Source organism: Bactrocera dorsalis, chromosome 1, assembly GCF_023373825.1.
Source record: "Bactrocera dorsalis isolate Fly_Bdor chromosome 1, ASM2337382v1, whole genome shotgun sequence".
NCBI classification, from domain to species: Eukaryota; Metazoa; Arthropoda; class Insecta; order Diptera; family Tephritidae; genus Bactrocera; species Bactrocera dorsalis.
In genome coordinates, this window is record NC_064303.1 from 7,521,634 (window position 1) to 7,544,598 (window position 22,965).

General features: G+C 36.1%; 1 protein-coding gene across 1 annotated transcript in view; it reads right to left on the reverse strand.

The window, feature by feature from the left end:
• Positions 1–21,906, reverse strand: part of LOC105234247 (protein dissatisfaction) — a 42,182-nt gene extending 20,276 nt beyond the window's left edge. The window contains exons 1-2 of the mRNA XM_049446762.1: positions 21,828–21,906; positions 21,450–21,611 (exon numbers count right to left, since the gene is read on the reverse strand). Coding sequence (XP_049302719.1) covers positions 21,450–21,611; positions 21,828–21,906 — 241 coding nt within the window. The remainder of the gene's footprint in view (positions 1–21,449; positions 21,612–21,827) is intronic.
• Between the last annotated feature and the right edge of the window lie 1,059 nt (positions 21,907–22,965).

A 22,965-nucleotide genomic window follows, 5' to 3' on the forward strand; every position in this document is an offset into this window, starting at 1 on the left:
TCAGGGTTTTGTGTTATAAATAGCGGATGATCTTGCACCAAGGCATAGTTGAAGTTTGATAGAAAATAACTAGACCGTTTCACTGTAGTTATGACAATGTGCCGTCTCCTTCGTCTTTTTTGGCATAGGCATCGCTATCCGCTTATAGCCGAGTTAACAGCCAGTCATTTCTTCTATGGCGGCAATTGGAGATTCCAAATGTAACCAGGTCCTTCTCCACCTGGTATTTACAACGGTGTGGTGGTTTTTCTTATGCTTCCACCGACAGGTACTGTGTCGAATACTCTCAAAGCTGAAGTGTTTTCACCCCTTCACACGACATGACCTAGCTAGCGTAGCCGAAGTCTCTTAGTTCGCTGAACTATGTCAATGTCGTCGTATATCTCATACAGATAATCGTTTCATCGACTGCTATATTTGCTATTGCCAATGCGCAAAGGTCTATAAATCATCCACAGAACCTTTCTCTCGAAAACTTGTATCGCCGACTCATCAGATGTTGTCATCATCCATGCCTCTGAACCATATGGCAGGACGGGGATGTTGAGTGACTGGTAGAATTTGGTCCTTGTTCGTCGAGAGAGGACTTTACTTTTTAATTACCTCAACTTGAATTCAGGTCCGAAGTATCACCTGTTGGCAAGAGTAATCCTGCGTTGGATTTCGAGGTTGAACTTGTTGTTAGTGTTAATGCTGGTTCTAAGACAGACGAAATTATCTACGACTTCAAAGTTATGACTGTCAACAGTGACGTGAGACCCAAGTCGCGAGTGCGACGACTGTTTGTTTGATGACAGGAGATATTTCGTCTTGCCCTCGTTCATCACCAGACCTATTTGCTTCGCTTCCTTATTCATTCTGGAGAAAGCAGAACTAAAGGCGCGGTTGTTGAGCCCAATGATAACAATATCATCGGCATACGCAAGCAGCTGTACACTTTTATAGAAGATGGTAACAGCTCGATTAAGTTCTGCAGCTCGAATTATTTTCTCCAGCAGCAGATTAAAGATGTCACACGAAAGGGAGTCGCCTTGTCAAAAACCTCGTTTGGTATTGAACGGCTGAGAGTTTCCTCCCGATCCTGACGGAGCTTTTTGTATTGCTCAACGGCAGTTTTCACAGCCGTATCAGTTTTGCGGGGTTACCAATTTCAGACATAGCGACATAGGAAAAGGGGCTGTCCTTTTCGTGCTGTCAAAAGTAGCTTTGAAATCGACGAGTAGTTTAGTAATGCTTTTCTTAACTTTTCAATTACCAAGACAACACAATCATTACATTTTTTCTACTGAAAGAAAATGGGTTCCACGGAGCGTCTATTTTAATTTGGGGAACAGAAAAAATGCCACGGAGCCATTGATCGATGGTATTAATTGCATTTCTGACTTAAAATTCGGTCACAATCGAGGCCATGAATTGTTCTTCCACAATTTCGGCCGTTTTCGACAGAGGCTCGCATGCAAACGCCTCAATACGGCAAAATAGAACTCCTTATTGAACATCCGTCCCTCTAGAACAAATACATGATGCACCAAACCACGAATATCGAAAAAAAAAACAATTAGGATCACATTGATTTTTGAGCAGCTTTGGCGGGGTTTTGGCTCGTTTTGCCCCTCCATTTCGATGATTGTTGACTTGTTTGTATGTCAAACTCATAAACCTATGTCTCAGCGGCAGTTACATTGCTCTCCATGAATGTGGGCTCGGAATTCGCACGATCAACCATGTTCAAAGATACATGTTTACGGTACTTTTTTTGAAAAAAATTCAGCTTTATTGGAACGAGTCCAGCAAGAACGGGTTTCTTACCCAAAAACATCCACAAAAATCATTCGAATGGGTTAGTGAGAGATGTCAAGCTCTCTTTCTTAATCTTCAACATCTGCCTGACGATTTTCAAGCACCATATCCTTCACTTGTTTAATATTTTCATCACCTTCAACTTCGTCGCCTTCAACGATCTCTCGACCGTCTTAGAAGGCTTTGTACCACTCGTCGGTTTATGTTTTTTGATAAAACTGAAAGGCCGTAAGCCTTTTCCGACAGTTGCAACTATACTGCACAGGAAATTTGGGGTTAGAAATACAAAATTTGAGATAAATTCTGAGAATTTTGCTTTCACAATTCTCAATAATTAACCGTTCTTTTAAGAGTTCCGAGTATTTTTAAATACACCCATTACTCTCACCAAACTTTAGCTCAACCGTAGCGTCATATAAATATATACGTAACTAAGTAGTAAAGATCCCAAAACAGTTTAATATACTTCATAAAAGTAAGTAAGGTTATATAAATTACCTCAGCAAATCGGTCGGTCAATAACCAAAATTGATGCGCCAACAAAAGGCAAACAAAGTAACAAATGAGTCCATACAAAAGTACGCCAAAAACGATGGATAATAACAGCAAAAGGCATAAGCGTGATAAAGAGCATAAGGGATTAGAAAAGTATAAATGAAGAAAAGCGAATTGTGCGGCATAAATACAAAGCGAAGAAAGGAATAAAATTAAATCCCGAACAATAAGCCGATAGGCCGAATTGTGCCGCAGAAAAATGGCGCTTACAATAGCTAAAACGTTGTACAAGCAACAGAGGAGTGGGTGGGGGTGCGCAATGGTAAAGATAAAAATTATATGTTTGTCGACGGTTGATAGCTTTACTTCCAGCGCTGGGGGTAAGCAGTCGAAAAGCAAGTGGAGGCGGGCACTCAAGTGAATAATGACAGCGAATGCGAGTGAGCAGCAGGCAGGAGGAGCTTCAGCGTCACACTTGTCGGCGCGCCCATTGCGCTAAGGTCGATAGGTCGCGCCGACATTTTCCTTTTTTCCTTATGTACATATGTATATATGCATGGATGTGTGTGTGTGTGCGATAAAGATGGCGCTTTGCACTGTGTACTGCCTCATCTCTGTCATCATCATCATCAGCAGCGCCGTCGTCATCAGCTCTTGACATGAAAGCAAATAAGTTATTATATGAAAATATGACAAGGCATGCACACAACGGTTTTTTTCCGCAATGCGGCTTACCAATGCGGCGCCCATCTTCAACAGCCTGCGTTGCCGCCGCGCCACTTGCGCGTTTGCCCTTTATGCGCATAATAAATGTTAAACGCTGGTATTCAAGTGGTTTATGCTAATGGCCTCCACAAGCCGGTGGAAGACATTAAAAAAAAAACAAGAAATGGTTACTTCGGCTGCACCGAAGCAATAATACCCTACACAAATAAAGTAGTTTCCAAACAAGTATTTGATTTTGTTTGCTCCGTTTGTATGGCAGCTATATTATATAGTGGTCCGATCTAGAAACTTTCTTCAGATATTTTAGCACTGTCTTAGACATTAATCTATACCAAGTTTCGTAAAGATAGCGCTCCGAATAAAAAAGTTTTTCATACAAGAACTTGATTTTGATCGTTTAGTTTGTATGGCAGATATATGCAAAAGTTATCCGATCTGAGCAATTTTTTCAGAGATTACTCCGTTATCTTAGGTAATTATGTATTCCAAATTTCTTGAAGATATCTTTTAAAATGAAAAAGTTTTCCATACAAGCACTTGATTCCGATCGGTCGGTTTGTATGGCAGCTATACGCTATAGTGTTCCGATATCGACGAATTCAACAAATAAGCATCGTATTCGAGAAAGCAGTATATGTCCGCAATTTCAGGTTCATATCTTCAAAACTGAAAGAGTAGTTCACATATATGCAGAGGAACATGGTTAAATCAACTCAGCTCGTCACCATGAGGATCCCCGATTTTTCCTCCTTGTTGTCACTAAACTTTGTGGCAAGCTTCATGTACCCTGTTTAGGGTATATAAATGCTGGAAAAATATCATGAAGGCGCACAGAGTCATACAAAGTGGCTGTTATGACTGCCATTCGTTATGTGCGCTACCTCTCTACTTTCCCGCTACTTTTCTTCGCCACATCTCCTTTCTGATTGTCGATTTCATGTTTGCATACAAATTATGTTGCTGCTATTAATGTTATTTGCTCAAAAGCTCACTGAAAAGATGCTTCTTTTGACATAAAACTGCATGCGTGTGTGTCTGTGTATATGTGTGTGTGAGTTTTATGGAAGAAAAAGACATTCAGCAACTTTTTGTTGTGCTCACGCGGCATTTTAAGCGGATTTGGTATTTTACAAAATTTTTATTTGAGCGATTTGTTGTGTGTTCAAATAAACACATTCCATTTCTCATGCTTTACAAAGGTCCTTCGGCCATTTATCTGTTAGTGTATGTGTGTGTGTATGCCACAGAGGTCTTCATTTGCTGTTGTATGTTTCTTTTTTCGCTTTGGTTGTTGGAATTGAGTTGAAAAGTGATGTCAAATGATGCGTCAAATTATCAACAACATTAGCGTGAATGAGCTTTGTGAAGCGCACAAGGATTAGGGTCATTTAAGAAGGTGAAGTTGAGGACAGCGCATTCACTCGATGAGCGGATTAGCAGACGGAGTGAGATATTAAGATAAGTGAAACATAGTTTTTGTTGCAAAAATTCAACCATCAGATGTGGGATGAATGCACCATGAGCTATAAATCACATTTAGAGGCCGTGGACAGAACATTAAAAGACCTTAGAAACTCCTTTGCTCTCATTTATGGGATAACTTTTGTATTTGCTGGAGATTTCCGACAGACTCTTCCTGTCGGACGAATATGAGAGCTCATCTTCATGGAACCACTGATGGTGATTTTCCATAGCAACTGCTTAAACTTGGGGAAGGAATTTTTCCCACACCAAATTTAAGAAGTAAATGTGATAATCTTCTGGGAGATTGGAATCAGCAAAACTAAGGACATAGTGTAATCCAAAACAAACTCACCATTAATAAATCAGACTACATTCTCACAAAGCTTCAATAGACACTTCCAGGTGAGGATACCATCTAGACGAGAATGGAGAAGAGGTTCAATAGGAGAGGAGGATACCATCTCAGTCTATACCGACGGGTCCAAAATGGACTGCGGAGTAGGCACGGGGGTATTCTCCGCTGATCTAGGCATATCTCTCTCTATACGTCTACCGAACTCGGCTAGCATCTTCCAAGCAGAAGTACTAGGCATAGAAAAAGCCTGCGAAGTTCTATTAGAAAACCACGGGAATATACATAAAGCAACTATATTTACGGATAGCCAGGCGGCGCTCCTGGCCTTGTCTTCACCCATGACAAATTCCAGCATAGTTCACAACTGCAAGAGAGCACTAAGCTCAATAAAAGACAAGCTCCAACTAAACTTGATCTGGGTTCCCGGCCACAGGAACATTTTCGGTAACGAAAAAGCAGACGAGTTGGCAAAGGCAGGAGCTTTCCTCAACGAATCCGAGGCGGAGCTAATACCAAGCCCGCTAGGATCGATCAAAGGAGAGATCAATAGACAATTTCAACAAGTTGCAAATAACAGGTGGAAAAACATTACAAAATGCGTCATAACTAAACAATTATGGCCAACATATGACAGGAAAAGAACCAACGACTTATTAAATAGGTCAAGAAGAGTAACAGCTACTACAACAGGACACTGGCCATTTGGAGAACATGCGTCCAAAATGGGTATGCCCTACAACGACATCTGCCGCGGCTTCGGAGTAGCAGGGAACAAGGAAACAATCTTCCACTTTCTCTGCGAATGCCCAGCTCTAGCACAGATTCGACACAAAACTCAAGGAATCCACCAAGCACCAAACCTTGAATGGATTTCCACTAAAAGCATATCGGACATAAGTAGTTTCATCGAAACCTCAAAATGGTTTGAGAAAGAAAGTGAAACGTAATAGCAGATACAGGAGGTTCTACAAATATGTAGTGTATCAAAATGGCACATCAAGTGCTAACTGAGCCCGATAGGGCTGCACTCCTACCTACCTACCCGTGTGAAGCCGGGTCGGGCTGCTAGTTTCTTATAACATATTCTTGTATTTGGTTATTAATTCTCAACAAAGTGACTTTTAACCCTGTTCTTGAAAAATCGGTACAATGAAGATGGCAGTGCTGAGATGGTCCTATCTCATACTCTTCTAAGCAGCTTATGCAACTGCCATCCGTAAGACTTTTCAATATTACCACATGAATTCCGATCAGGCAGTGTCCAGTTAGAACTCTTATAACTGCTGAAAGGTGACTTTTTCTCCTGGAAAGTAGCTGACTAAAATTCTTGCGATTAACCTTAGTACAGAAGGACCTTGCGATCGCACAGTTGCTAGTATCAGACCAGCGCGAGTCCAACTCGCGGAAAGCCGACCATCTAGTAGTGAGCCAAAAAAACTCAGAAATACCTGGCATAGCAAGCTCATTAGTCTTGCAATTTCGCTATGGCCAGGCAAACCTGTAGTGCGATTATATATATTAAAGGAAAGATATAGATTTTGAGCAATCAGTTTTCTTGGCTATATCTATATATGGTTCAATCTGAAACATTTTACTTTGGATAGTAATATATAACAAATTTGATATTATTCTTACTTCCAAAAAAAAAAAAATATGTACATACAACTGCTCCGAAAAGTACTAGTTGTTAACTAGTTACATTTGTGCCCGTTATTTTTTATATTTTTTCATTATTCTTACTTCCAAAAAAAATATGCATACAACTGCTCCGAAAAGTACTAGTTGTTAACTAGTTAAACTTGTGCCCGTTATTTTTTATATTTTTTTTTTATTCTTACTTCCAAAAACAATGTACACAACTGCTCCGAAAAGTACTAGTTGTTAACTAGTTACATTTGTGCTCGTTATTTTTTATATTTTTTCTTTATATAAAAATTTTCGAGCATAAAGCTGATTTTGAACAGAAAAATTTATTTATACCAAAAAGAGTAATCGTAAACCCACATACAAATCGATTGATAAGAATTATGATAACACCAATTGAAATGTAATTATAATCCCCAGCTCAGCTTAAATTAGGCTGGTCAAGCAGTACCTGACAAATACCGACGCTTTTAGCATCTTGTATAGCTAGATATTGGATTTCAAATGTCAAAATAATAAATTTTTTAAGTAATTATCTGTTTAACACTCAAATACTCACATATACACAGCTTTGCCACTAATAAACTTTAGTAACTTATTGAATATATAAAGTCAATTGGTCAAGCAAAATGAGAAAATAACTTAAATTCTCCATATATGGTAATACAACAAAAACTCCGATGTTGTTGCTTTGATGCGGAGACATGCAGGCTTTTATCGAGGGATTAAAAAAGCAAACGAAAATAAAACAAATAAATAAGTAAAAAATTTTTGCATGTCAAAAGCAAATGGCGAGCTGCGAGACGTGGTAAGTGTTGCCAGACTAAAATAAAATAAAATTTGTTGCAGCGCTGAAAGCAATGAAAATAATAGGGGACATAACAGTGAAGGAAAAAATATAAAAAAATATATAGTAAAAAAAAGTGTAAACAATAGTATACATACATACATATATAAATATGCGTGTGTATACGCAATCGTGTGAATATACGCACATAGTATATACATATATGCCTCTGTATGGAAAAAATTTCAACACTTTCAGTGCTTTTTCGGGCAACTTGCGCAGCTTTTGTTTTCGCATATTTATTGTTGTAGTCAATGTTGTTGTTATTTTTGTTGTTGTGCGTGCATCAGAAAGCCGAAACTGCAATGTCATGTTAAGAGTTGATTTTAAAATTTTTTAATCCGCTTGTATGTCAATTTACCCACACGCTTGCAACATGCAAACGCGCTGCTAGTCAGACAGTCAGTCAGTCACCGAGTCAAAGCTGCAGCTTTTATATGCTATCTTTGTATGTATTGGGTATTTGTGCGTATTTATTTACTAGTGTAAATATGCGCATACGAACATTGCATATATATATACATGCACAAGTATTTCAAACATATTTATTTACTCCTATGAAGGCTTCACTTTGAAAATATTCAAATGGTTGGCAGAGCTGACTTCGACACAACTTGAGCCTACAGCAGTGAAATTGTATACACATATACATATGAATATTTATATACATATATAGTATATATATACTCATATACATCTGTTTCACCTTTGTGTACTTTTGACGCTTGTGACCCATTGTCTTCTGCTTTCCCTCGTCAAATTTTGTTTAATTTGCACTACTGCAGTCTGTTTGCAATACCAATAACAACAATTCCATTCTGTATTATACCGTTACTTCTCAGGGTCCCAGTCAGCGTACAATTCCTTTTGTACATGCCTTTATACATTTAGTTACCTGCAGCCGAAAAGTGACAAATGTGTTGGTGTCAATATTAAAAGCGGATTTAAAATCACTCATACGCCAGGGTGTGCCTACGAATGTGTTGTCTGGTGGAGTGCAGTGCGTATGAAGTAAAATTTCGTACAAATAAGAGAAGAAAATGTGTAATTGCTGTTGTGTTGTATACTGTAATATATTAAAATTTTTTTTTATAAGAGAAGTGAAAAACTTAAGTTATCTTAAATGTACCCCTTGAACTTCTTGCTATTCACAATTTTATTGAACTTGTAAAACATATTTTGGAAGCCCATAAAATAAAAAATTTGGTAGACAGTCAAGGAAAATTTTGAACATTATTTGAAATAAATTATGGCAATTGCCTCCAAAAGTACTAGTTTATAACTAGTTATAGTTTAATTTACTAATTTTTTTTTTAAATAAAATCTTAATTTTTTAATGTTTATTTTAATTTAGAAAAATTTGATACAACTGCTCCTTGAAGTACTAGTTGGTAACTAGTTAGACTTTGGTCCGTTACTTTTATATTTTGTCTTTAAGTAGAACTAGCCCGAAAAGTACTAGTTGATATATAGTTACAGTTTTACCCGTTATTTTTATATTTTTGTTTTAAATATATATTTTTTGACATACAAAGACAATTTACACAAAAAAATTAATATATTTTTTTAATTCTTGCAACTGTTCCGTAAAGCATTAGGTGGTAACTAGTAATACATAATCCCATTTCCTTTTTCATTTTTGTATTAAATAGAATTTTTTGCATACAAAAATACTTTTGAACAGTAAACCTTTCGAACTATCTAAGAGCTTAAATGTTGTTTGAGTTCTTTTCAAGTCGTTTTTTACAATTAAATTTTTCTATGGGGTTAAATAAATTGCATTTCAAAGAATTAAAAAAAGTATATATATAATATATATATATAATATATATGTAAAATGTATTTTTTCATATAAAACGCACTAAATTTTTAAAATTATTATTTTTTTATTAAATTTTAGTAATCATTCGGAGTAATCACATACCTAATCCATATATCCGTTTTCAGTTTGAGATTCTGCTATCACTTTCTAATAAAAAATGTATGGTAAGTACTTTTAATTTACACTTTAACCATTTAAGACCCATTTTAGAAGTCTTTCCGGAAACCTTCTAAGAAAAGGGCTGAATAGACCCATTTTTGAGTAGTTTGAGAGTTAAGATAATCGACTGAAACGTATAACCCTAACATGTTTAATATGTAGAACTGTAAGAGGTCCTCAGCTAATATGTGTATGTGGGACAGAGAGAAGGTGTGATCTCAGAAACCCCACTTCCCGAATATAATTCCAATATAAGCTTATAGAAAGCCATTGTGCTTGACCTTTTCGCCATCACTGTTGGAATTCATAGTCAGAACTGGTATCCTAATTTTGTTAGTCAGTGGTACTGGTCTAAATTGTTGAAGAAAATGTCGACCGAACTCTTGTTTAGGATAGGAATAGAATACTGTTAAGTATTTTGGTAGATAAAAACTACTAAGCTCAATCTCAAATGATAGTACTGATCGAAAATCCTTACGTACTTGCGTACTAACCTTGTTGAGCTAACAGGTTAGAAAGCCCGCAGAGTGGACGCCTAAAGCCGAGTCGAGCACATCTTCCTATTTACGCAACACGCACATCTTCCTATTTACGCTCGGCTCGGTCTTGAGCGTTCACTCTGCGGGTACCCTGTAAAAACATTGCCTCTCAGGTTCCTGACATTTTTTTAAAGAATTTTTGCTTGCCTCGGAACAAAGATCTTCAAATGAGAACTACCGTCCTTCGGTTCGATGAAACGGTCGTTCTCTGATTTTGGCAACTCGGATCCTTTTCTGAGGTCTAAAAAATAGGCTTACTGTATGCACAAGGGATATTTGGGGGTTTACTATGCATATTGAATTAGATATAAGTTATATTAACAGTTAACAGCTGGTAACCTTCTGGTAACCCTCTCCACTTACTACCGCACCGCTACCAAATGAATGCGCTCTCACATATATAAATTTAATTTAAGTTCACATGTTGGCTCCGAGGACACACTCATACGCACTCATGCGAGCACAAACATATACCCACACATACATACATGCTCATACAATCAAGTGCAATGTAGTTACAACCAGCTCACTTTAAAGTATCGCCGTTGGGCGTATTGTATCGCTAAGTGACGGAGCGTGGCAAACAAGCGGGCTGTTCATGTGTGTGTAAGTGCGTGTGTGTGTATGTATGAGTGTGCGGGGTGTGGCTGTCAACATTTACGCCTCATCGCATGCGGCTTTTTGTTAAATGCCCTCAATGCCTGCATTCACAGTTGTTGCATTTGACTTGTTGTTGTCGGTGTTTTTGTTGTCGCCAGTGTTACGCATCAACGCCTACGCATTGCAGTGTTGGTAAATAACAACAAAGCGAAATGCTGGCTGCAATGAATGCAATTTGTCAGCAGCTTAATGTGGTGCAGCATGCAGGTGCATGGACAAACATACATATGCACATATTACATGTCTATTGTATGCAAATGGAAATTAGTATATGTTTGTATGTTTTTAAGTGAGCTTGTGAATACCTATACCTGTGCGCTTACCTTGCAGGAAATCGCTATTGCTGTTTAAAATTTATTTTTGAGGATAAAACTTGGTCTAAAAAGAACTAGTTGCCAACTAATATCGCACAAAAAAATATTTTTTTCTTCTTTTATTGATTTTTGACACAAATCACTATTTAGGTATTTGCATTTCGTTTGGTCCGAAAAACACTAGTTGGTAACTAGTTATACTTTTGCGTGTTATTTTTATAATTTTGTTTTTAATAAAAATTTATGCATTTAAGATCAATTTTTTAATGTTAAGTTTTCATAAATTTTCGTTTTTCCTAAAAGGCTAAAAGAATTTTTTAATTACGGTGTGTACGCCACTCAGACTAGTTTCGAGTAAGAAAATTGTGTTATAGACATACTATATATGGAATAATTAATCGATATTTATTCTAAAATGCTATAAAAAATATTTGTATTTTGACTGCTCTGAAAAGTACTAGTTGGTAACTAGCCATAATTGTATTAATAGGTTTAAAATTTTAGTTTTATGAAAAATTTATTTGCACAGTAGTAATTTTAAGTAGAAAAATTAAAAGAGTTTCGAAAATTTCGTTTTTCCCAACAGTCAAAAACATTTTTTTCTGTTTTGTGTATGCATATGCAAACTGCTAGTTGGTAACTAGTTCGAACAATTAAATTGAAATTTTCTACGTTTATTGGTTTCGCTTTTAAAACATTATAAAACAGGCGTTGGTTTTCGACTGGTCCGAAAAGTACTAGTTGGTGACTAGTTCCAATTTTTCCCACTATATATCATATATTTTTTTTTAAACATATTTCGACGTATAAGCATAATTTTCAACATAAAAAATTAAAAACTTTTGGTTTTTCTAAAACTTTAAGTATATTAAAAGTCGACTTTTGCATTACAGCTTTCTCTGTTGGGCCAAACAAAAGTGCGTAACTGTAGCCTCATCTAAATATCGTTATATGCACTTACATAAGCTTGCATTTGTAGGCATTTCATCACTGTTGCAAAACCACATAACGGCCCAATTTTCGACTGTTGGTCGAGCCCAATGTGGCAAGCTCTTAAAATAGTACAGAAACAGACAGATATACATATGTATATATATATATATTTCATTGGTCTCACATATTGTTATGTATACATACTTACCTATGTATATGTAAATAAACATTTAAGTGCCTATTGCACATGTCAAAGTAATTCTCAGTTTCCCTAAAGGGCATTTGTGGCAACACTTCTTTCCGCCACATACAAGCAACTGAGTTGACATTGTTGTTTCATTGCATACATATATATATGTTTATATGTGTATGTATGAATGCATGCATGTATGTGTGAATGTACACATGCGGATGTTGCGGTAATTTCTGCCGTTCTGCAGTCTATATGTCAGGCATATTATGTTGACATGAAAATGGCTTCCAGCTGCATTAATAAATCATTCAGCATGCACTTTGGGACTTTGTCGCTCATTTGCAAATGCATTTTCGCCATGCACAAGTCGACGCACACATGTATTTGCATACAAAAAACACCGTAAATGGTATAGTTTTTATAAATAAATGCTGGCAGAAACAAATAGTAGTATATTTAACTGAGCTTCATATATAGTTTTAGCCTAATTTGCATAAAGACTTGGCAAAAAACTTGCTATTTAAACTATGCGCCATCATCGAAGCGTTTTGTATGCCTAACGCCGCTCAAATAATGTGTCAAATAAAGCATTTGTCGACTAATTTCTACACGCTTTTGTGGGTTTAACATATTTATGCAAGCAAGATTATGTAAATTTAAATTTACATTGCAAATTTTATATTGACAAATTGCAGAAGGTGTTTTTGTTTTGTAGGCTAATTTGTGAGTGAAAAAAACTCCTGTTCGAAATTAATGAGCAGAAATGCTATTTAAAGTAATATTATATATAAATTTGATCTGTTTAAATATGTATATATTTTATGCCTGAAAGTAAACATAATGAAACTTTGGATATTGCTCGGAAATTACACCATTTTTAAAGCTTTAGATTAGCTTCCCAATACATTTGGGTAGAAGAAACCGAAACGAACCCGGTGTTTTAACCGGTCAAGTAGTGCCAACTCGACATCATTTTTCTAAATTACTTCTGGTTTGTTTTCTGCCTTTACAACTACAACGTTATATTCATTACATTTCAAGAGTATGAAACCCATTTAAAAATAACAAGAAATATTTAGTCGAAAACCTAAATTTTCACATGAATTTTTATGTATGACTTAATATTATAATATTATAATTCGATAATTATCGAAAAATGGCTTAAGAGTTGGAAGATAGAAGTAAATACACTTAAGTCTGTTCAAATAACGTTTACATTAAGAACCAAAAAATGTTCTTCTGTATCACTAAATGGTCCTACAATACCTGAAAGCGAAACGATCAAATGCCTAGGTCTTTATTCTGACAGAACACTTACTTGGAAGACACACATAAAAGTGAAATTGAAGCAGCTCAAATTTAAAATAAGAAAAATATACTGGTTTTATAGGTTCGCAATCACAACTTAGTCTAAAATAAGGTTACGGGGTACATCCAACATTGAAAACCGCCAAATATAACAATCTAAGACTTTAAGAAGCATTGTAAGTGCTTCTTGGTTTGTAAGTCACTTCGAAATCCACAAAGACCTCAATATATCTTTTGCTAAAGAGGAAACAGCAAAGCTTGTCGAAGATATCTTGATACACTTCCTAATCATGAAAACTTACTGGCAATAAATCTACTGGACAACAGTATAGATGTTAGACGGTTAAAAAGAGCACACGTTTTGGACCTTCCAGTTAGATTTTAATTAGTTTTAAGAATATTTTTTATTTTTTTTATATATAAAATTTGCTGATTGTCTTCAGATAGATTCCGAATAAAATATCTGATAAAAAAAAAAATAGCGCTTAAAAGTAGGCAATAGCATTTATTCAGAGACAAAACACACACAAAAGCTCACTGGCTTTTACTAACGGCGATAGTTTTTGAAAGGGGGGTCTAGTCTAGAAATTCGAAAAAACTTAATAATTTGTCTTCATATTCCGAATATTCAAAAATATATCCCCAAACAAATTTTTCAGAATTGAAGTTATTTTGAAATTATAGCGGCAACTAAACTAAGTTGGGCGGAGATATTTTTGAGCTCTGGCAATAAATGGAAATCGTTGGGGGCCAAATCTGATGAATACGGTGGATGCTCCAAAAAATCTTACCTTAATTGATGGATTTTAGCCATTGTCCAAACGCTCTTGTGACACGGTGCATTGTCCTGCTGAAAAAGGAATTTTTTACTTCTGCAAACCGGGTACTTTTTTCACGAATTTTTTCCTTCCACTGGTAAAAAAGATTGCATAATATTCAAAATTGATTGTTTCACAAGTTTGCAAGTAATCTACAAACGAAATTCCTTTTGCATCCTAAAAAACTGATGCCATAACCTTCTTGGCTGATGTCCGGACACGAACTCGTTTCGAAGCCGAACAACCAGGTTCACACCACGCTTTAGCCTTTTGTTTTGATACAGGATCATAATGATGGACCCAAGTCTCATCCATAGTGAAGAATCGATACACAAAATCCACTTTATCCTTTTTAAAACGTTCCAAATGTTGCTGAGAAAGTCGCATTCGAATGTGTTTTTTTTTTCATTGCAAGCGAATTCGGCACCCATTGTGCACACAGCATTCTAACCTAAAACTTCACTTAAAATATGGCTCACACTGCCTAATGAGATGTGTAGAGCCTCTATTACGAGTATATCTCTCTCAATGAATCGACAATCTTCCAAAACCATATCCTGTATTTTGGCTATCATTTCTGGTGTTGATGCGCTTTTTGGACGTCCTTCATGTGGATCGTCCTCAAGGCTTGCACGATCACGTTTAAATTCAGCAACCCATCCCTCTACTGTTCTAATTGTAGTTGAACAATCTTTTCAGACTTTTAACATTCGTTCGCGAATTTCTTTTTGTGCTGAACCTTCCAAAAATAAAAATTTTATCACTGCACGATATTAAATTTTTTACTTTGTAAGAAAATATTCTGACACGGCGACACTAAATGGCTTATAAACAAAGAACGAATTCAGAAACTCTCATTTGGTATACATAGCTTATGGCTGGAAACTAATTTTTTCTAGACTGAACACACAAAAGGCATATACGATTACAATATGAATTCTTAACTCGCACTTAGAAAATAGACTATACCGAGAGAAATAAACTGTAGCATTTATAATTTTTCAAAGGTTGCTGTGAAAACAGCTTGCTTTCTGAAACATATTTCTACCAATACTTCAAATATTAACCACAAATTCCAACAAAATACCTACACACATAGTACAGCTTGAAACGAAGCAGCCACTGAAACGTATAAAACTCCAAATTTAAAAATAAAAAAATTTTTAGCAAAAAACATTTTTGCATAAAAATCACTCCGAATGAAGAACTACACCACCCCCACAAACTTCGTTGCTCACAAGAAACTCGTTTTTTGGCTTTTGCCTTTTTGCTCTGCCACGAAAAATAGCCCAAGGTGAGGATCTCCTTAGAACTAGCCGCAAACAAAAGTAAATACAAAAATAAATTTCAAGCTACAAACAAGTCGCCAACAACAATAGCAACTATTGTAGAATTGCAGTGTGTGAGTATGTGTTTATTTATGCCGCAGCAACCAGCAAGCAACAACAGCAACACCAACAGTGCGAACAATAGTGTAGAAGTGCCAAAAATAACAAAACACAGAGGCAAAAATACCAAAAAAATAAAAATGTCTGCACAAAACGGTGGCAAAAAGACAAGCTGCTAAAAGGCAGCGAATTCTAACACACATGAACACATACACACACACATACGCATATATTCATTCATGTGTGTTTTCGTCTAAGGAGTACGTGTTCGCCGCTGTTTTCTTTTGGGCTTTTGCCAGTTGCCGCCGCTATTGTTGTAAGCGATACAAGTTGGTGTCAGCGACAAGTTGTTGCTTGTCTTTTGTTATTGTTTCTCTACGGCATTAGTGGAGATGGTGTTTGTTTTGTCTACCTTGTTTGTATACCTACACGCAGTTATACTTTTTTCTGTGGGCGGACTTTCAAAGCTTTGTAATACTTTTAAGGGAGCTTGCGTATGTGTGGCTGTTGGAGCAAAACAAATGTGGCGAAAATGGCGAGTCAAGTTAATAGGAGTGCATATGTGTCTACGTTTAGTGGTCCATTTTTGGATATCCGCATGGCTTCTCAATCGAAAAAATTAAGTCTTATTGGGCACCCTGTTGTAAGATGTTTTTTCTAGACTTCTAGTTCTAGTCTCCTTTTAATAACGCTGTCTCCAAGACCTCCAATCCGTATTTATATCAAACAGTCTCTAAGAATCCGAGTCTCTTTTTATAGCATTGCCTCCAAAACTTCCAGCTTTTGTCCAGCCTATTCTCTTTATGTATCAGATAGACTCTCAATGTTCGCACAATATTTTGATCAGACAGTCTCCTAGACTTCAGAAATTTTTTTAATCAGAAAGTCTCCTAGAAATCCTCTATTCTTTTTATCGCATTGTCTCCTAAACTTCCCGTCTCGATTATCCCTCAGGTTATCTCTAAGACTTCCAGTCTCAACATTTACCGAGTTTGTTTTTGTACCAAACTGTTTCTAAGACTTGCACTCTTTTGTTTCATTTGACTTTTTTCCATATTTGCTCCCACTATCTTTTTTATCAGACCATGTTTTACACTTCTGTTCCCTAAAGCTTCCAGTATATTTTTTTTATCAATCAACCACTTAGGGTTTCAGTGTCTAAAATTTCCATTAGTTTCTAAACTTCTAGTATGTTTATGAGTAAACTGTCTCTACACCTTTTAGCCTTCTTTTTAAAGAATTCTTTCTACAACTTCTAGCATATTTGCTTATCAAAATGTAGCTATTTTTGCATACTGTCTCTAGAGCATACATCTTTTGAAATTTCCAGTATTACTTTTATCAGACTATCTCTGAGAATTCCATTATTTACGATTCCTAAGACTATCTCCGAGGCTTTTGGTCCTTCTTTTACCAGACTGTCTTCAGAGCTTTCAGTTCTGTTATGGCAGACTTTGTAAAACATTCAGGTCTCTTTTCAGAGTGTCTCTAGGTCATTCAATCAATTTCTTATCAGATCTCGTATCTCATTTTATTATATTCTTTTTGTATATCTATTTTTTCATAGGCTGTATCCAAGACAACCATTTCTTTTTTCTCAGCCTTTCCAAAAGATTTTAATTAATTTCTCTTTGGGCGTCAATAAATTTTCCAGTTTATCTTTCAATTCAGACTGTCTATAGAACTTAAAGTTAATTTCCTCATCAAACTGTTTCTAATCTCTTTTTTGTTTTTCAAAATAAATTAGTTATATTTTCATGATCCGGTTTAAGCCAAAAACTATTATGAGACCACTAAAAGCAAACCAAAAATATAAAAGCATTCCAGAAGCTTAACACCTTTCTAACATCGATTTCTGTACAAAAAGCCATTAAAGGTAACGAACTTGCCGGCTTTCTAGCAGAGAAATATGCGACAATTAAGCCATAGAAGTGAAGCTCTTCTTCGCTGTAAAGGTACACAGTATCCAACAGAAAAAGCTTCAAGCAACTCTTTTTAGAAAGCTTTACTGGCAACAAATGCCTGGACTTCGGTAATGAAAGCTGTGTCAAGAAGAGTACAACGGACAAAAGGTCAAGCAGCTAATTGTCCTTCCCAGGAGCAAATAAAGGCAGCTACTCTGGGTCTCTGCAGGCAGAAGGTGTCATCTGCACAAAGTGAGGTTCTGTTCCATAAAACAATGGCTGTTCTGCGACCTTATAGTGAAGACAACAGTGTATTTACTTGTTTGCACCGCATTCGCAAGAAGAAGTAGTCAGGATATGGGAGCAATGAATCCGTTGGTTTAGTAAAATCTGCTTTTGGGTATTCTTGATATAACTAGGTTAAATGAAGCAGTGTGATGATAGAGATGTTGACAATACACTACAGGTCGCAGTGCAATCTTCAACTTTAATATAATATGATGTAATCGAAAGATTAGAAGCTTTTTATCAACCTTTTAATGGATCTACGAGCTCTTAGTACCATTCACACGACGGCAAAGATAGGTGTCCATTGACACATCATGCGAGGAGGCTACTTGTCAAAGTCGTCAGGGAAAGAATAAGGTGTAAACTTGCAGACAATTTTTTCTTCGCTGTCACGCTTTCAATAAACTAAGGATCAAGCATCAAGCAAGCGTTTTAGAGGATTTGGAAACGTGAGGACAAGCGTTGTCCTGCAGCCGAATCACTTTTTTGTGTCTTTCCTGGTACTTCCCATAAATGACGATTATTTGGCGAAAAATCGGACATATTCGCACAACCATAAGTATGTTACACATAAACAAAGTCACTAATGTGGAAACTCAGTTTGTTTTTGAAATGTCTGAGTTAAGTTTATTAAGTTTTGGATCTTTCAAAATCGATCACCAGTAACTGAGTAACTAGGTTGAGATTTTTAAACCATTTTTCTTATTTGTTTTGATGTATCCAGAATTACTTGGCCTTGTCTTTAATGATCTCTGACCACACTCTACAAATCAACGAAACGGCCAACTACCAGTTTTCACTTTACAAATGTCTTCATATCTTATAGGCTTGTATATGGGGACATTTTTTAAGTTAGAACTGTTGTACATTCCTCAAGCAGAACCTCTCAAATGCCTTAAAGACACCGCTTAATAACCAAAAGACGTCCGTAACTCAACACAAAAATCCCTCAGGCATGTCAACCCATACTCTTATGCACACATAGGTCGACAAAGTGCGATGGCTACCGAACAGCATTGGCAACTCAAACCATTCAGGCGATTTGACACTGACAGGATAATCATTTCTGATTGCCAATACACATTTAGTGCGATTTAGTGCCAGGAGTTGCAAGGATAATGCATGTAATCCGCTATTATGCGACGCACAAGCACTTGACAGACGTCTCCAACGCACACAATCGGCTAACGCTCCCACCACATCGCCCCTCGTTGGATAACTGTATTGGGCAGCACATTGCCATTCCAACGCCAAGTGGCGGCAATCAAGCGGAAGTTGTTACTATTTATTATTGCTTTGTGCGATGCCTGAATGTTGTTGCTGTCGTTATTGCCATCGCATTGTTACAATTTGTTGTCAGCAATGACTATTGTTGTTGTTGTTGTTGTGTGTTGCCATTGTTGCATGTTAAAAATGCCGAAAATGTGTTCGATTTCACACGGTGCTCTCAGCGGCGCACACATAAAGATCATATTTGAATTTGTTGTGCGCTTTGTTGTTGTATTTTGTTTTGTTGCTGTGTGCTGCAAGGGAGTGGTGTTCATTTTGAAGTGGCTACCCGCTCGATTGCCCGCCTGGCTTTTGCCCATTTTTTCATGCATCAAATGTAACTTATATATTTATTTATGCTTGTGTGCGTGCAGTTGTAATGCGTTTGCGTGTGTAGGTATGTGTGTGTGTGTTGTGGTTGAATTGTTGAACTTGAAACTCTAATCGCTTTTGTATTTTTATGCTACATTTAATATTGGCTTAAGAGCTTTGAAGCTAGCGATGTACGAAATGAAGAGAGTGCGTTTGTAAGTATATATGCACACATATTTGTATGTATATGTGTGAGTGTCAACAATCGAAAATTAATAGAAGTTTTTTAGTAATTTTTTATAAAAGGGTTGATTTTTTAATAGGATTAGTTCTAAAAATGATTCAGATTAACAGCTTTCTGGAATTACATACATATGTATATCCAGTTGTGAATTTAAAAATCGATTTTTGCACATATATTTGAAAATATTCCCGATTTTCTTGCGATACATATGTACATTTCAAATTATCTCCAAAATTTTCGATTTCGAAAAAACTTCTCCGAAAAAATCAATTCAAAAAATGTTTTCCGAAAATTCCGGTTCGAAAAACTCGATTTTTCTTATGCTAAACATAGGTATGCATATTTGAAAATATTCTCTGAAAAATCGCTTTCGAAAATATTGCCCACAAAATTTCGATTTCGAAAAATTCGATTTTTTTTGCAAAGCATATACGGGTTTGAAAATATTGATTTCAATAAATAAACTGTGGAATTTCGATTTTGAAAAACTCGGTTTTCTATGCAATACGTATGTATTTGAAAATATCGATTTCGAAAAATATGCCCCGAAAATTTCGAATGAAAAAATTCGATTTTTCTGCACAAAACTTATGTATATTTGAAAACATGCTCTAAAATATCGATTTCAAAAAATATTCTACGAAAATTTCGATTTCGAAAAATTCGATTTTCCAAACGAAACGTACATATGTATATTTGAAAATATTCTTTAAAAATATCGATTTTGAAAAATTTTCTCCGAAAATTTAAATATTCTCCGAAAATATTGACTTCGAAAAATATTCTCCAACAATTTCGATTTCGAAAAACTCGTTTTTTTGCAGTACATACCGGTAGTTGAAAATATTCTCCGGAAATACTTATTTGCATGAAAATATTCGATGCTATCGCGCCAAAAAATTTGACAGAATCGAGGAGGAAAATTTCTACGAAATGGCTGGTTCAACCGACTTATTATCACACGACCTTCCAAAATATACATACAAGTACATATGTATGTATCCATTTGTCAGTTAATGTTTGTAAGAATCAATTTTTTGATAATATTTTAAATTTTTCGTAGTTGCGCAGAAGTGTAGATTTTTTCACAAACTACGACCTTTTTTTGAAAAGCCACAAATTTGTCAAATATTAAAATTTTTACTAGTAATTGGATCATAGTTGAACAAAGATAATCTATATAATAATTATGTTCTCTTGATTTTCGAATCTGAGAAAATTTTAAATAGAAAATTCATAAGTGCTTCTTTGAAGCATCTCTTCCACAAAAGTCACATGATGCAGCAGGCTTCCTGAATATTAGGATAATTCCGGCTATATCTTAAATGCCGAACTCCAAGAATCTAACCACCACTTCAAAAATGTACCGTCTGAATTAAGCAAGCGCACAAAGGGACCAACTTTGTCCAATAGGTGAGGAACTATGTTCCAACCGGACAACGCATGGCAGCACAAATCTGATGTTACTCATCAGAAGTTCAAAAAGCTTGGTTCGAAGTTACACATTTCTTCATCCCATAGCCCGGAGGCAGCACAAAGTGATTAGAATCTATTCTTGTCCATGACAAATGATTTTACTGGAGAAAAATTTGGCTCCAGAGTTTTTTGTGAAATTCGATTGTAACAGTTCTTTCTTTATGTTTTTGGAAGAAAATAATTTATCTCAAAAATTGACGCCCCGCAGTGTTTTGATAATTTAAATCACTTCGAATAAATAAACGTCACAAAAAACGAAATTCCTTTCACCAATTCTTCAGCCTATCAAAATAATAACGGTTAAGGTTTTCATTGCATGCTAATTTACGTATAATTGCGGCAAATTAGCAAACAAAATAAATAATGAAATGCGTTAAGCGCAAAGTGATACCAACTGGGTTCTCAACTTCTTTGTTGTCGTTGCCATTCTTTTGTTGTTCCACTGCTCAATTTGATATTAATTTTATTATTGTTTCCGCTTTGGTACTCACCATCTTTATTCATTGCCGATTGAAAGCATTTCGCCAGACGGCAGGCACGACACTGATTGCGATGAGTTTTGTCGACGGGGCAGCGACCCTTTAGATCGCCGGTTGCTTTGCAGGTGTAGATGCGATTGCGATGAATGCTGCGCTTAAAAAAGCCCGAGCAACCTGAAAAGTGATAGAAAAATGGAAATTGTGAGGTTATGGTTATAGATTTCCGTATGTAATTATATATATTTCGTTATGTAAAGTTATATGGTGGAACCTGTGCCCAAAACCTTAAAGGATCCCACTAGAGCCCACTAAAGTAATTTAACAGGCCTGTTCAATGGGATACTTGTAACAAAAGCCAATAAGAATCGTACTTCAGCAGTTGAGGTTTACCGAAGATATGACTGCCGCCATGTTCCATCTTCAGTTTTTCAGCAGCTGGAAAACGACATTCGACTAGATTTTTAGACATACCGCATCCTGGTCTGTTGGACAATGCCTATTAAGAACTTCCATAATTGAAAGTTATGTACTTTATATCTCTCGTCAGAAGGCTTCCGCAGTATAATAATGAGATGTGGATACATAAACAAATAATACAGCTTTAGAAAGCCCAGAAGCTGAAATAATATAAGGATATGCCACCGAGTTGACAATTCTTGCCTGGATATAATTTTTTTTTGTCCCGGTGAGGAATGCTTGACCAGAGCAGCAAGGGGCAGGCGTTAGCTCCTTTGGGAGTACTCAGTAGTGTATTTGTACAAATAATCTATTTTTAGATACCTAGGGAAGGTGTAAGCAGCCAAGGTGTGTGATAAAACCCGTTAGCTACTTTGGGAGTGTTCTGTAGTATATTTGTAAAAATAATCTATTTTTAGATACCTACGGAAGGTGTAAGCAGCCAAGGGATATACTAAGTCTTACGATATTTTTGAAGCCTATTACCGTAAAAAGTTTGTCTGAAACTTTACTAAAACCATTAAGTAGAATCCGTGCCAGGATTATTACAGTACTCTAATGATTTCCGGTTACAGACTGAAGATGCCAGCTTAAACCTACCTAATACATATATACATCGAGCTATACGAAATGAAAGTCTCTAGATACAAATTCTAAGAATAAAGTTGATAGAATGCATATTTCCAGGGCATTTATTTGAAAAATAAATACGAGATCACGCAACTGAAGAACTGAATCTTTCGATCCTTTTTGATTTTTTTTTTTTCGAAACCACCGATGATGAACGCTTTCAGAAAGGTTCTTAAAGGATCTGCTGTAGTAGCAGCTTTCGGCAACCATTAGATAAACTCTGTGTGAAGAGTATTACGCTGCTGAAATCTTCGCCGATTAGAGACTGCAGAAGATAGTTTCCACCAACCCAATATAATACATTGAACAATACGGTTCCCAGATCGAAAGTTCGAAAAGAAAATCCAGTTCCAGTGCTTTCATATTATAAATATTTCATATCTTTCATACATTAAATATCACGAGGCTAGAAATATAAGAAAAACTTTAAGCACATCTAGGA